Source organism: Cupressus sempervirens, chromosome 7 (assembly GCF_028749045.1).
Source record: "Cupressus sempervirens isolate cs-2001-9-10 chromosome 7, ASM2874904v1, whole genome shotgun sequence".
NCBI classification, from domain to species: Eukaryota; Viridiplantae; Streptophyta; class Pinopsida; order Cupressales; family Cupressaceae; genus Cupressus; species Cupressus sempervirens.
Window position 1 is genome coordinate 587,348,573 of NC_143124.1, and position 16,483 is coordinate 587,365,055.

Below are 16,483 nucleotides of genomic sequence, written 5' to 3' on the forward strand. Positions count from 1 at the left end.
ATTAATCATAAAAGCTATCTTATCTTGAACTTCTGGGCCAGGTGCCTGTATTTGTTCATATATCATCAATGATACTCCCTCAACAGTGAATTGGTAATTGTACCACTAAGAGTTTTTTGATCCTCATCGAAAAAAAGCTTACATAAAAATTTAATGTTTCCGAATACAATTAAGCTTTATAAATATATACAAATGTAGATATATGTACACATGTACATATGGACATGAATATTTATGCATACACATAACATACATACATAAACAAAAATACATACATATATCATATATGTGTGTATGTGTGTATGTGTCTAAAAGTTGATTGCAGTGTTACTTGATGACTTCCACTGGTTAGTTACATTTTTTGATGGATCCACAAGGATTCAGATTAAAACAATGGCAACATCTCATTTCTAAAGAAAATACCTCAATAGCTGCATCTCGTTTTTCAGCAGCAGCCACCAATGTTTCGATATTAAGAGCATGTCCAAAGCTGTTTAAAGTTTGTCTGGTAACTGTCATGCACAAGCACAAGGAAAACCATTAAAATATAAAAATAAAACCAATGTCTAAACAGGATATATTATTTCACAAAAAATATCCATGTAATTGATAATTTCAATCAGTCTGTCTTGCCAGTCCTCATCCAAAAGATTTGAAAAACCAAAAGAGGAAGTATGTGGTAACATCCTTCTTATCTCTGATACTAGCATTGCTTAGATGAATTTATATATTTTGTGGGTTCCCTTTTCTTGTGATTTTACTGAAGCACGTGAAGAAAAGGTCATAGAACAAATATGTCATGAATATTAATGGAACTCGGTTGTCACAGCTAACTTATGTAAACAAACAGTTTAAAATATATTTACCACAGAATTCTCAATTTAAATACAAAAATTATAAGGTGATCGTTTATCCTGCATTGATAAAAAGATGAAAAAAATACATATTGGGGTGACATCCCCAGAAAAGTTGATGTGCAAACATCTTCTTGGTTGGTACAAACACGCAAAAAGGAATGCAATGTGATTGTCCCAGATTAGCTACAGCATACACTAAATACCTCACATCTAAATAAAAAATCTAAAAACAATTTAAATGTTGACCATTGGAGCTTTGATTAGTTAAAATAATAACAGTGTCTGCATTTCCAAAAGGCAAAATAATTGATAAAGATACCTGGAACTGCAGAACCTCGAGAATTGCACAAAAACCCCTGACTGGATACCATAGATGTTGTTGATCCACTACCAGCTTGCAGAGAAGGTGCTGCTTGAGACGACTAATCATGCACAAGATTTAAATGCAAATTATATTTCTAGCATTGAACACAAGCATGATTTTTATTGCTTACAAAAGATCGCTCTGAAAAAAAGGGTTAAAAAAATGCCCAGAAATCAAGATTAATAAACAGATGATATCAAATAATTTGCTGGAAAAAATAAACTATTAAGTAAAAAGTAAGATCTTGTTTCTTGCTTATAAAAGGCTACAATATAACACCTTCAATCCTGGACCAGATTCAATTTGGCCATTGGCTGACATCGTCTGTCCAGTTGCCAGAAGTGAAGACTGTCTAACATAGCTTGCTGGATTTCCCTGCTGTCTCTGTACCAATGCAGATTGTGATGATGTCGGACCCACAATTGACTGCCATGTAGAATCAGAATTCTAATAGACAAACACAAAGGATGACACTCAGCTCTCAACTGCTTGTCAAAGAATGCAGATGCAAGTTACTTATGTGCCCCAACATATCCAAACACATGCCAACCACTTACCTCAATTGTATCAGAAGATGGCAAAGAAATTGAACTCTGGTGTTGATCTGATGAGGGAGGATTCCCAACTGTTGGTTCTGTATGGCTAGATGAACTGCGTGCTAAAGCCCTTTCTATAAACTCAATCAACTCTCCATGAGAATCCCGCACGTGTGATATCTGCAAGATATGATTGCAGTACTGTGGCCATTCTACTAGTCGATCAAGAAATTGATCCAGAGCTGTGAAGCCAAATGAAAACATCTGCAAAAATTTCTAGTAAGATCTCAAGTTTCTATACCAACCATAGGTGCAAAATTTCAGTAAAAAACAAACTATAACAGCCAACCTTGGAGTCCAAAGGTTTACGCAGAGCATCAAGGACACAACGTAGCGCTATGCCAAGGGTGAGAGATGAGACAATCTGGTGCTTTATGATTGAGCCTATGAAATATGAAAACAGTTACATTATCACAAATTTAAATTTTAAAATGAATGTGCATGGGTAAATAATCCACAGTATATGATCAGCAAGAAGAGATGAATACTAATACTTACCAAAAAGAATGCCTGTCAATTTCAATTCCCTCTCTGGATACCTTGTGAAAAAACGGTATTCATCAAATAGGCTCTGTATCATGCAAGCAAAGATTTCTTGCTCCCTGCAAAAAGCTCCATGTGTCAGCCCTTTAGAATAGCAAAATGTTGAAATAGGTATTATTCAACTATATTACAATTCGGGGCAGATGCAGCCAGAAACATTCACATTAAAAAGGGTAAGGTTAAAATATGGGGAAAATATTGCAATTCAATTGCATCGATTCTCACGTTAAACATTGCCTAAATATGGAAAATAAAAAATGAAAACTGTTTAAACTAGTTAGCACAAAGTGAATATTAAAGTTGGATGTTAAAGTTGTCAATTTTGATATTAAAATATGTGATTAGTTACACACTGCTTTTTTCCTGAAAGCTTTGTGTTGCAAATTAATAAGACAAAATCAAAAAAATAAAGATAGTTTGCATGCATTTTTGAATCAATGACAATTTAAAAGAACAAAATGAAAATAACATAGACTTTAAATCCATCGAATGACATCTTATTTAGCTGCAACAGTCAACTGTAGTAACTAATTCGTCAGCAAGTAATATACCTTTTCTCAGAAGACTCCTTGAAGCATGCAAGCATTTGCACTAAATCCTCAATAGTCAACTGCCCAACATAGATCTTCTGAAAATAAGAATTTGACTCTTCATCAATATCAGCAGCAAATACTTCAGATGGTGACTGCTCTGCAGCACCAACACTTAATAATCGGGGGTTCACACGGACCATTGCAGAATGTAACCGTTTCATTTCTTCCACAAGATCTCGGGACTCCAATTGGCCAACATTAGACTGAAGCACCTGAAAAAAAAAAATCACAGTCCTATAGCAAAGCAAGATACGTTCATTCATTCTAAATATATCACGGAGAGAAAAATATGGCCAACCTTAAAGAAGCTTGCAGTGGTATCCAAAGAAAGATTGACTATAGGTCCAGAACGTTGGGCTAAATTTCCCAGCGCATCATTTGATGCTTCAAATAATGTTCTCTCCCTCAAAAATTTCAGACATGCCTGTAGTCAATGACAAGAAAAAGTATGCACTAGTGATCAAAACATTTGTTGAGTCATTATTTTCACTAGAAAGGTGAAGAGCCCTTAAAAGACATACAAGTAATCAATGTCATGAAATAGTATGCATTAATGATCGTGAAATAGTATGCATTAATGACCAAAACATTTAATGGGTCACCTTTTTTTCACTAGAAAGGTAAACACATTAAATAAAAATTTATCTTAAACTATAAATCCATGTCACTAAAAAAAGCATACAGCATTGCTCATTGTAACCAATTTGAAAGGGATAAGCATCATTCAAAACCTTTACCTGAAATAAGGTATCCCTATGAGTGCTCAAATTGTCATTTAGCCATGTTTCCAAATTCAAATACTCCCTTCTAGATGCAAAAGCCGCAAGTTCAATTGCAAAAGAAAAGGGTGTCATGTCCAACACATGAGACAATGCCTGAAAATTGCAAGTTATGTGTTTAATAATGATGACAATAAATATTAAACCAAAAGCAACTCTAAGCTAATAAAACGTAAATTACAGGGGCCCTCTCCAGTTGTTTCTTTGAAATTTACTGGAGGGTAAGTAAAACATGGGGTTCCCCAGCTGTCCCCAGTACACAATCCCTGAGCAACGACATGGCTAATGTCTCTAATACTGACTTTTACCCAAAATTACCAGCAATTGCCGCACTTGGTTCTTTCTTTATGGCACATTAGTGAGACATGATATGCATAAATAGTCCGTGTTAAAATGTGGGCAAACAATATAGCTTCATTCCTACATACACAACAATAAAAATATGCACACATAATTGTGCTGTAATGAATTCACTGTCTTACCTTTATCTCTTGGCATGCATCTGCAATTTTTGAGATACTACTAGGATCTTTTGAATGGATGTCCATCATACTCCAGAGGACAATTTGAGGATTAATATGCCAAAGTTGGTTAAGTAAAATGCTGCTACTAAGATTTCCCCCAAGGCATAAGGAAAAAAGAGTAGAAAATATATCACGCTGAAGCATGTTGAAGTTCGTCTGCACAAGTGGTGTTGCATTATGATTAGTCAACATAAATTAAGTGTCACAAACATAGAAAAAAAATGAAACAAAACTGTCACAGGCAACTAACTTTGACTTGGGCAACAACGACAAGCAAAGTCTCTGGACAGTGATTAATAGGATACTCAAACATCGAGCGCACAACAGCCCCATGCCCCATCTCTGCCAAATGGCACAGTACCTCTACCAGATCAATAGACAACCATGCCTGATTCATATTACCAAATGGAAGTTTATTTCCATGTGGAACTTCCAAGGGTGCCTGTCAAAGTGGGATTTTTTTAATTAATCAAATATCGAAAAATAGCATAACAGCTAAGAAGGCTGTGTCAAATGTGATGTGATAAAGTGTTAAATCATTGAAGCTTTCATAGTGGAGAGCTGTGTTCAAATCCCAAAAAAAACACAAATATGTTTATTTGGAATAAAAGATGAACATTAAACCAGGTAAATCACTATATCCAATTCTCAGTATGGTTTACTCCAATGGGCAATGCTTCGTGCAAGTCATGGAGAAATTGATTGAAGAGATGACTCACACTCTTGACATTGAAAGGTAAAGGGCACTCCACCATTAGAATATCAATCAAAAAAATAGATGAACTTGTAAGCTAAGTCATCACCTGTAGCCTTCTTGAATTTGTAAATGTCAGAATTTCAGCTGATGCGGATACAGCAAATCTCAAGAACGATAGCTGACCTTCATCATTCTTCCATACACTTCCACAAAATGTCTGAACAGGAAGTGGATCCTGCAGGCAATTAAAATCCAAAACCAACTATATTCAGTTCGTCATTTATGGTTAGCAAACCCTTTTTTCCCTACTTAGGGAGCATTACAGAAATGCAAAAAATATATAAGCATGCAAATAGGATCTGGTGATATAGAACTCTGCCATGTTTACCTGGCAAATTTTTGCATAGGTTGAGATCAGCATTGAGAATGACTGTTGATCTGGTATATAAAACCCTTCATGATCTAAAGCCTCCATTACTTTAACCCAACTAATGTCTGGGGCCTGCAGTAACAACCAGTATCAGCTTCATCCAAAGCTCATTAAAGCATGACACAAATAAAATATATAGCTTTGCAACAAGTTAAGTGAATCGCAGAAAACTCACCAATTCCTTAATAGAATCTAAAAGAACGTCTATATTCCAGGAGGTTAACCATGAACAGTCAGTTGTGGAACTACTAAAAAGTGAAGAATAAAATGTTCCATGCGTGCCATGAGCATCAACAAGGCCTGTGTGAGTGCGAACAACAGTACTGATTATCTTGGAAACAGTCTGCTCTGTAAGTGGGCAAAACAATGACAAAACATCTTTGCAATGTGCAACATCGATTGTACAGCCATATCCAAGCTCCTCCATTATTCTTGCAACATCAGTAGCCTCTTCCAACTGTGTCAAAACAGTATCTGACACTTGCAAATTGCATGCACAAGATTGAAAACTCCTGCAGTGACCAAACAGTACAGAATTGAAATAGTGTGCATATAAAACTAGCAAAAAAAGGCCAAAAAGAGACCTTTTCGAATCAAGGATCTAATCCTGTTTATCCTCCCAAGTTCAATAAATAAGAACTGTTGGAAAAATAATAGCTTCACAATAATAAGAGAAAAGAAAAGAAGCAAATACCTTAAAGTGCTGACAGTATTTACATCATTTTTTAATAGTGGTTTGAGAAGTAATGACATGTGTACTTTCGGCTCTAACAATGACAAAGCCTGAAGGAAAGAAGGTACGTGTTTTGATAGCCCTTCACTCTGATGGAGGAATAACAAAATCCGCTCAATAAGATCTTCAGAGATTTCAGATGTAGGATTCTCACACAGTTCCATAATTTTAGACTTGCAAAAATTTTGGCCTGGAAAAAGGGTGCTTTTCGAGGGTTAATCCTTCTAAACAGAGAACAAAAAATAGAGAGAGAGGAAAACCAAAATCTTAATAAAAAAAAACAAAAGAATCTTGGGAAATGTTCAATACAAACAAATAACTGTGCCCACCTTCATGGCTTCTATTTAAGTTGTCTGAATCTGCTAGGGAAAATCCCAAACTGAGCTGCTCGGGTAATGATAAATGCAGGGCCTTTGACAAATCTCCAAGAATATCTTCAGTGATATGAGTATTTTGTACAGCTTGACAGAAAACTGTACTAAAGTTTGGTTGGTGCACCAAATGTCTCACCACAACAGAGAGAAGTTCCAACTTTAACTGCATGTTTTGCACATCTCCATCACGCAAATTTACCTGATCCAAGCAGCTCTGTAGCAAAACAATGCTACAATCTAACCCATATCCTGCAAACTATCAAGAATAACAAAAACTTCATCAATAACTCGTGTGTGCAATAAAAACGACTATTACCAATTAAACTATCTGATTCTGAGGTGCTGAAAACATTAATGACAATTAAAACAATGGAAATATTACGTTTATTCAAAAAAAACGTGAGAATCTGAATGTACAATGGCAGAAAAGAAAGATGGCATAATCCTTGAGCTCAGTTTCGAACATCTCTGTATTCTAACCATGCTTTTTTTTCAGGCCTCCACCCACAACCTAACACATGAAGATGGTCCCCAGTCATAGTGCAAATGAATTTTTTAGCTCTTGGTCATGGCCAAAATGTGATTAGGCTAGAAGTGCAATTATTTTATTATTCTAGGGCTGGAAATTATCTATGCACGATGTTCAATGCTTCAACAGGTTTGATGCACTTGTTGGCTCCTCAAGAGTTTAGCAACCTTTTGGTGCTTTGACTTCAATGACAACTGGCACTTATAACACATTAGCTAACTTATAAGAAAGAGAACTGAATTTCTATAAAAATAAATATCTAATTTGGCATTTTCTATTATGTCAAAAACTAAAATCATAAAAGGTGCTTAGGACAGCTGTATGGTTGTTTGAAGTTATTGTTCAACTAAGTTACAACTAAAAAACGTATTTAGACTTCTGCATGTGGGATCCATCTAGGTTCAAAGAAGTTTGAAAAGTTAGGTTGCAATGCTAGGCTACAGGAACCTCACTAAATTGTTTGGAACTTGTTTCTCAGAAATTACAATTTTCATAAGATCTCTGATTTTTCACTGTGGAAAACGTCATAGTTCCCTATCAACTGAACACAAATTCATTCTCCAAATGAGAAAAATTTCCCTTAAAAATACAAGAATAACAGAAAGCTGAAAATGCAAGTTCGCTCCAACAGATGATCAGCATAAGATAAGTTTGTCCTTTTTGGCTGGGGGGAATCTTTCCAGTACTAATCAGAAAATTTTGAGCCCCACGTGATGATACAGGAGTAGGATAAATGTTAATGTCAGTATTACATGGAGCGAAGTCTCAAAAAGGACACATGGATACACCAAAGACTAAAGGCAATCTGGCTCTGCCAAAACCACTATCGGAAACCAACCAAACTGGAGACCTCATCAAAATCTTAATATAATGATCCACAAAAGTGTGAGATTATTGACTGAACTAAAAGATGTAACAGCTGCCAGAAGATCCGAACAGGCATTCCTTTCTAACATAATCATCCTCCTTTAAGCAGATAAACTTTCCAAAGGCACTTTGTCAGATCTCATTGAAGTTAATTGGCCACACTGCTAACCTACAGACTGCATGCACTTGCCTTCATCATTACTGGTGGGTGTTAATAATTGAGTTCACTAACATCCAGGATTGCGCACATGCCTCTATCAAATCATGCAACAGAAAACCTAATCAAGGCATATTTCCTCATTATCCCCCATGGTTAGCACCTTAGTTACCTAGGTTCGCCTCCCCCTCTTCCGGACCAGCCTGGGTACGAACTGGTACCTGGTGTGGGTACGGTTCGCAGTCTGGTTTGGCCAGGGTTCGATTTTGGGGACACCAGTTCGAACTTGATGCCAAGACGGACAGACCTGGGCAAACTGGTCTAGCCCAGATAGAACCACAGTCGACCTTGGGCAAACTGGGCCCCACGGACGGCCAAACAGTGTTTTTTTTTTTTTTAATTGCAAATTTTATAAATTTTTCACACCCTTAACCCTAAAAAGTGTAAGTGAAAGGCTTATGTTGGCTTCTACCTCTCATTTATGGCAGTGAAAGGCTCATGTTGGCCAATACTAGTACTACTGCTGCTGATCCCATTGGCCTTAGCTCATTTGCTGAGTCAATTAATGCCGAAGAAGAAGTTGATGAAGAAGAAGAGGAATATTACTAAATTCTGAATCCATTAGTTGAACTTGAGACAATCTTACTTGAACTTGCTGTTATCATTTTTGGTTAATTTTAATGTTTTGAATCTTTGGTGTTGAGCTTGAAATGCATGATGGTATGATCACAATTCATGATTCTATGATTACAAGTTTTAAAGTTTATGGTATTTTTGTTGTTTAATCCTATGATTTTACGATACTATGTGACATTTTAATCTTAACTCATGCTTCTAGCTTCATAAAATGTATATATCTATGATTTTTTATAATGTTTACATGTTTTAATACAAACGAACCCAAACCCTTTTCCAAAATTTTGCCATACCAGCGAACCGGTTCTTCGAACTCAAACTTCTAATTGAACTTGAACCGGTAGCTTAGGATTATGAGGTTGCTCAAGTTGTCCTAGAATCAAGTTTACAGTGCACATTGTCATATCCATCTCAATACAACAATTAACTAATCTAAAAGCACACTTAGCTATGTCCTATATAAACATTCCTGAAACCATAGTAGCAAACATTGCAAGATCATGGACCATGGTTCAACTTGTTTCCAGTACCAATTCTAATTTCCAGGTCACTTTCAGTCAAAACTGAACTTTAAACTCAAAAACCTGCAATCTTTAGAAGAACTGAAGAACAAATCATGAGTTATTCAATATTGGCAGGCCAATTCCAGTCAAAACTGGACCTTAGCCCCAAAAAGCTAAAATCTTTTGAATAACTGAAGAACAACTCATGAGTTATTCGATAGCTCACAAGAAAATATTGAACCTGAGTTTTTCAAAAATATGTCAGATAGTCCTGAACTTGATAGCTTCCTAAGTTTGTCCCATTTCAAACATGTGTGATTAAATTCCATTTACATTTTTTTGGTGTTGTGTCAATGCAATCATATAAAATGCTACCATGCTGAAACAGATCTTCCAAAATGGTTCTCAGATTTTAATTATATATGCCTATCTCTAAACTCAATGTACAGTTAGTTTGCTGAGTTTGTCCCATTTTAAACCTGTGTTATTAAATTGCATTTACATTTTCAATGTGTTGTGCCAATGTGATTATATAAAATGCTACTGTGCTGAAACTAATCTCCCACAGAAGCTATTTGGCTCAACTGCTCCAACTTCTTCAAGGAGGACTAGGAGTGATGTTTCTTAGTGGAGACCACTTTTATAGCTTATTTATTGGTAAAAGTGTTACCCTGATCTATCTCAATCATTTTGTCAGCCCTTTGAGTTCAATTCTGATTTAAAGTCCTAGACAAGCCCTTGACATACAAAAAGATTACTTCAATTTTGAAACACTACAATATTCCATGGCATACAAGAACATCAACCCACATATCATATTTCAACAGATATTCCATGGCATACAAGAAAATCGATCCACTTATCATATTCAACAGATACAAGTTACTCCAAACATTAGGCCAGGTCTGAACTATCAATGGTTGAAAGGTTCTAATGTTGACAGATATGAAATATACTGAAACCATTTTGAGAGTGAAACTTCAACATATCCCAGATGTATGTTCTCACTCTGGAACTCTGTTGTTTCTTTAGTTTCTTTTCAGAGGATCCTTTTATATCCAAGTCCAAGCATGAAATGTATGAGGATCCAATGTGAGCCAGCATGGTTTAAAGCCAGAAGAATTCTCAATATGTTGCAAGCATAAAGACACTAGGATAATGACAATGATGGATGATGATCTCCTGCATCCTTTCTCAACGGACCATGTTAATGGACCATACCCTAACAAAGTGTTACCCTGATCTATCTCGATCATTTTGTCAGCCCTTTGAGTTCAATTCTGATTTAATGTCCTAGACAAGCCCTTGACATACAAAAGATTACTTCAATTTTGAAACTCTACGATATTCCATGGCATACAAGAACATCAACCCACATATCATATTTCAAAAGATATTCCATGGCATACAAGAAAATCGATCCACTTATCGTATTCAATAGATACAAGTTACTCCAAACATTAGGCCAGGTCTGAACTATCAATGGTTGAAAGGTTCTAATGTTGACAGATATGAAATATACTGAAACCATTTTGAGAGTGAAACTTCAACATATCCCAGATGTATGTTCTCACTTAGAACTCTGTTGTTTCTTTAGTTTCTTTTCAGAGGGTCCTTTTTTATCCAAGTCCAAGTATGAAATGTATGAGGATCCAATATGAGCCAGCATGGTTTAATGCCAGAAGAATTCTCAATATGTTGCAAGCATAAAGACACTAGGATAATGACGATGATGGATGATGATCTCCTGCATCCTTTCTCAACAGACCATGTTAATGGACCATACCCTAACAGCCCTCCCACATCTCATGAATTAGAATCAAAATACCATACTCAGAGTTGAACTTTTTCAATTGTGGCCAGAACCCAAACCTCACCATCATCCAGATTAATAATCATGACTTTTAAATCCTCCTCAACAGATGAATTGCATTTTTTAATATTTTAGAAGCTTCCAACAAAAATGTTTTAAACCATTCTTAAAGCAAATCCTTTGATGAGATTCAATTATTTTGCACCTACTGAGTCCTTACTTTTCTTCCTTTTAAACATTAGAATTTTGCAACTTCATTATCTTTCACCTTGCCACTGTAAAGCCTTCAACGGAAAATTCAACCTATCTTTGTCAGTTAATTTGGTGTCAAAATCTTACTCCAACATTTACAATGACAGTTTTCGTGGTCTTCCTCCCTCAATCAAAACTCTATCACACTCACAATTTTCACTAAGGTCATGAATGGTTCTCCCTCAATCGAAACTCTCTCATGCTCACAATTTTCACTAAGGTCATGAATGGTTACCAAGAACTTGCTGGCCCCTTTTACAGAAAAAATGTCCATTTTGATGCATTCCAAATTAATATATCTATGTCAATCCTGAGACAAGTTAAAAAAACAAATGAATAATTATTGCAGAACATTAACCACTCCCTTAACAAACATTGAAATTTTTCCAGTCTCACTCACCAAAGACAGTCCTGTCTCCTCTTCTTGAACATTACAGTTTTCAAACTTCAGTGCCAAAAGGTGATTCTTCACTATCTATCAGATTAATGTTTTTCCTTGCAAACATGAAGCCATCAATGAAAGATTCAAATCTTGCATAGCCACCATTTATGATAGGGGCAATGAATGATCCATGAGTCAACCCTCAAAGTAAGCCCTAGATGCATATGTAACATCATGGGATAATGTTTACTCTTGCAGACAAGGGCTTCTCAAATTCAGCAAATACCATGCACTTTTGTATTAAATATTTGTAGCATACTTTGTTTAGATACAAAATGCAAAAAACAAATTAAAACAAAGTTCAGAAACAGTAAAGAATCAATGAAAAGGTCCCTATCAATAAATTAAAAAGAAGAAAGACTCTAAAAGAGGTGTGGCAACATATTTCACACTGGAATGTTTGCAATGGTTGTTCGTAAAGCTGGGTTGGCTGAGCGCTCTTCCTAATGACATTTTAAGTCTATTTCAAAGTTAACAAATATGCCATATTTTCATGCCTATGGGTAGTTAGTCCATCCATGCTTATGTGGGACGCATTAAAAAAGGAGAACGAGAGTGTTTCAAAACAAAGAAATGAGCATTGCCTCCCTGCTCAGCAAACTGGAAGCTGCACTAGTAGAAATAGCTAACTGTAGGATAAAAGTGTTGGGCCCCAAAAATGCAAACTTTACAATTTGGGATGCAAGAATGAGAAAACCCCGGTATGGTCTTTTCATCCCTCCCTTTTGGGGGAGTGGTGGTCAGATGGCAAAAGATCAAAGAGCGAACACAGGTTAGCAACCACCAGGCTTTGGTGGAGCAAATTAAACTTTGATAGGACCTCTACAAGCAGTGGGGCAAAGAGATCAGAAAGAAAACGTGATGAGAAGTATCTCACTGTTAAGTAGGAGATATTTACCACAGCAAGTCAAATTTTTACATTGCTATCAGGATTTAACTGTGTAGTTTTTGAGTCAAACTCATTGACCCATGTTACATGAATAGTGATTTACATGAATCCATCTCTCGTGAGAATAAATGGAACACTTCAAACTCATTGGATCTAGGTGATGCTCACGGAGGTGAAGCATCAGGACTTCCCTGAAGGTCGCCCATCCCAGTAATACTCCAGCCTGAGCATACTTAACTACGGAGTTTCCTCCATGGTTAACCCACTCTGCTTGCAACCCCATTTACAAAACCTTCACCAAATGGTGTGCCTTATGAACCATTCATTAGAAAGCCCCTTAAGCTCATCAATTGATAAGTAGGAGATATTTACCACAGCAAGTCAAATTTTGATATTGCTATCAGGATTTAACATTGTAGTTTTTGAGTCAAACTCATTGACCCATGTTTCATGAGTAGTGATTGACCCAAATCCATCTCTCATGAGAATAAATGGAACACTTAGCACTCATTGGATCTAAAAGATGCTCAAAGAGGTGAAGCACCTGGACTTCCCGGGAGGTCACCCATCCCAGTACTACTCCATCTTGAGCGCGCTTAACTACGGAGTTTCCTCCGTGATTAAACCCACTCTGCTTGCAACCCCATTTGCAAAACCTTCACCAAGTGTTGCGCCTTATGAACCATTCATTGGAAAACCCCTTAAGCTCATCAATTGATAAGTAGAAGATATTTACCACAGCAAGTCAAATTTTGATATTGCTATCACAATTTAACTGTGTAGTTTTTGAGTCAAACTCAGTTACATGTTTCATGAGTAGTGATTCACACAAATCCATCTCTCATGAGAATAAATGGAACACTTAGCACTCATTGGATATAGGTGATGCTCACAGATAATGTTCTGGAATTTGAAGCTCTAATTCATGGTCTGAGACTTTGCAGAAAACTCAAACTAGAGAGTGTAGAGATAGAAGGGGATTCTTTCGTGGTGGTAAATGCTGTCAGAACAGGCATGGTGATCAACTGGAGGTCACAATCTCTTCTGGACATTGTCCTGGGCGACCTACAATGGTTCGGGAACTTCACAATTAATCTGTTTATCGGCAGATCGACAGAGAGGCAGATCTGTTGGCCAGGTCTGCAGCCAATGTATTATACAATAAGAAGCTAAGAAGGAACCCCCTTTGCAATCTCAACACCTGTGCAGAGGGATACATTCAATTCCCTTGCTGAAAGTTATACAGATGGTCTAACAGGAATTGAAAATCAGATGTTCTTGAGGGAGTTGATCACATTTGGCTGTGGGTGGGCATGTATGATGCGCTTGTATCTGGCCTTCACTGCCACTAGGAATGTCTAAATAAATGCATAGGTTTCTGGATGGGTGAAGACTTGAGTTCTGCTCCTGTTAGCTAGCAGAAAACTATGTCAAATGTTTAGGTGCTGGTTTATTCAATTTAAGTGTCATTTGCATTTCACCCTGCACGGTATATTTGTGACTGTTGCAGTCTTCATTGTGGTACTGTGCGATAAGAGTTTCCTGCACAGTGCCTGCAATGTACAGATTTCTTTGAACTAATATATCTTTAAAGCTTGCATGTCAAAAAAGAAACATCTTTCATTATAACAGAATTGATGGCTAGAAGCCCAAACCACAGCATATATAGCTCAAAAACACTATGGTCTTTGGAAGCCATGTTTGTTATAAAAAAGCATGCCCCAAAATTGGTGGTTTGGTATAGAGCTAGAAGTCGATCTTAACAATAACTGGCTTCTTCCTGTTTTCTCTTCTGAGATCAGTAGCAATGTGGAGTTTATTAAATATTTGTTACTGATTACAGGTAGCTACTTCAATGTCTCGCCATCTTTCAGTGGGAAAGTAATAAACTTTTTTGCTAGCCATTTCAATTTCATTTTGTTGGATGACAGTATGTATCGTCTCAGATTTCTAAAATTGTTATAACAAAGTAACAGGCCATTCTTAATTTAGGCATAATTTATCAATCAACAGAAGAAAAGTTGTATGCGATGGAGACAATGATGAATGAAGCACATCAATGATTAAGAATGAGTGGAAATGAATATTTTGTCCATTATCACCAACTGTTAACTTAGCAGGAAAAACTCATTTGGTTGCAGATATTTACAATAATCATTTGTGCAGAAACAGATTATTTCATATTAAACACGACATTTAAAATGAAACGCAAAGTCAACAGATCAGATCTCAGATTGCTGGTGATTTAGGGGAATTTCAGTTGACATACACTTCAAAATCATACGATGAAGTGCATTCTTCAATGTATTGGACTAATTATAAGAGATTGATATTATAGCTTCTGAAAAAAAAAGCTGTGTATATTTGGTCATATTTTGACGATGATCATGAAAATGAAACAAAACATTGATTGAAATTAGTTCTACAGTTTTTCCAGATGCTTTATTTCTATCTCATGGACTGGAAAAACCTTACGTGCTGTAAAAGATTCAATTTCCTGATGTAAGCCAGGTCGTCGAGAAGGTAAGTTCATACACCAGTCATAGAGATACGAGAAAACACACAATTGTGGTTTCTATACGCCTGCCAAGTAAAATTATAAACCAACGGGCATCCATAGAAGCACTGGACTTCTTATGAGGGATTACAACTAACCCTTCTGAGAGAATTTCTACATACTTTCTTTTATCCCGGATCCCAGAGTGTGATCCAAAATGTTTATTATAATAGTATAAATTGTCTTTTCCACCAGCTTCAATTTCAAACCTCATCGACTGTGAACACTTCATGTCCATGAGGTATAAAAAAAAATCCTGCCATAAACGAAGCAAGTGGGTGACCAGGCAGGCAAGCTCAAGGGCAAGGAAAGGGAAAAACAAATTCATTATGGATTGAGAAGTGTTTTTCGGGGGAAAGAAAATAATATTTTGTTATTCGAAGTGGAGATCCATCATCAGCATAACAACAGGAGAACATAACCGTAACTACACTGAGAATAAAGAAACGGAATAGAAACATACGTGAGTCAGTTGTTGGGAGACGGAGCGATAGTTAGCCTCGTTTACATTGCGAAGCAAGAATCCAATTTGGCTGGCAAGGGCTGAGACCATATTGATATTGAAATTACAATTCGTAATTGTCTGCGCCACTGGCAGAGGCAGTGCCATGGCTCCTCCTTTCTTGCAGATCGGTATCCTCGAAACCCTAGCAAGCGCCTAAGCCTCTTACGACTCCCCTTCGTTTTTAGCTCCGCTTCCTTCAGCTCGAGAATACAAATATAATTACACTTACCTTTGCTTTTCCGCTCGCTCTTTGCGTTAATCCGTGGTAGTTTCACTTCAGCCGCTCAAATGTATGAAAGGCAATATGCAGAACAGGCGCCCCCGTAGTGATACCCGAAGTTTGTTTAAACTGGCAAGTGCATTTTGGACTGTGAAGTAAAATGATATCAATAGTTGTAAAATAACTTCAATATCTTAGCGGACGAAAAAGAAAATTATGCCCCCAAATAGGCTATAGATCACTTGAACTCTTTTTTGTGTTCCATTTTCCCCTCATTTTTAGTGATATTGAGTTCTTTAATTTTCTCATCAACCACAATATTATAAATTATAGTATAATTGGAGTTTTGACCAATCATGGAGCTGTAATTAAATTTAAATTACCTATTTCTTTATGTTTTTATTTTTTACATAATTTAAATATTTTTAGAATTTTATAATTTATAGTTTTATCATTGGTGCGTAGATTAAATAATTGTAGAGCAAAATTTTATGATCCACTAACAATAAGTAAGGATACAAATTTTGGTGTAAAAAAACTTTAAAATATTTTAATTTTGTTTTATTCTTCACTTTTGTGCACATTTCTTTTGTGTGGATTTCGGCTCACTGAGTACGATGACA

General features: G+C 36.4%; 1 protein-coding gene across 3 annotated transcripts in view; it reads right to left on the minus strand.

Annotated features, from left to right (window-relative positions):
- The window catches only part of LOC149548123 (transcription regulator), a 66,895-nt gene extending 50,870 nt beyond the window's left edge, over nt 1-16,025 (minus strand). Inside the window, exons 1-18 of one of the 3 annotated variants that reach the window (XM_089792149.1) lie at nt 15,599-16,025; nt 6,446-6,746; nt 6,078-6,306; nt 5,559-5,895; nt 5,342-5,455; nt 5,060-5,188; nt 4,507-4,698; nt 4,215-4,412; nt 3,691-3,828; nt 3,252-3,377; nt 2,912-3,165; nt 2,316-2,419; nt 2,107-2,201; nt 1,779-2,021; nt 1,501-1,668; nt 1,177-1,279; nt 424-512; nt 1-45 (exon numbers count right to left, since the gene is read on the minus strand). The exon at nt 1-45 is cut by the window's left edge and continues 101 nt beyond it. In XM_089792149.1, the coding sequence (XP_089648275.1) occupies nt 1-45; nt 424-512; nt 1,177-1,279; nt 1,501-1,668; nt 1,779-2,021; nt 2,107-2,201; nt 2,316-2,419; nt 2,912-3,165; nt 3,252-3,377; nt 3,691-3,828; nt 4,215-4,412; nt 4,507-4,698; nt 5,060-5,188; nt 5,342-5,455; nt 5,559-5,895; nt 6,078-6,306; nt 6,446-6,746; nt 15,599-15,745 (3,012 nt within the window). In that variant the 5' untranslated portion in view covers nt 15,746-16,025. The remainder of the gene's footprint in view (nt 46-423; nt 513-1,176; nt 1,280-1,500; nt 1,669-1,778; nt 2,022-2,106; nt 2,202-2,315; nt 2,420-2,911; nt 3,166-3,251; nt 3,378-3,690; nt 3,829-4,214; nt 4,413-4,506; nt 4,699-5,059; nt 5,189-5,341; nt 5,456-5,558; nt 5,896-6,077; nt 6,307-6,445; nt 6,747-15,598) is intronic. The other 2 variants (XM_089792148.1, XM_089792150.1) reach the window with 2 other exon arrangements.
- Between the last annotated feature and the right edge of the window lie 458 nt (nt 16,026-16,483).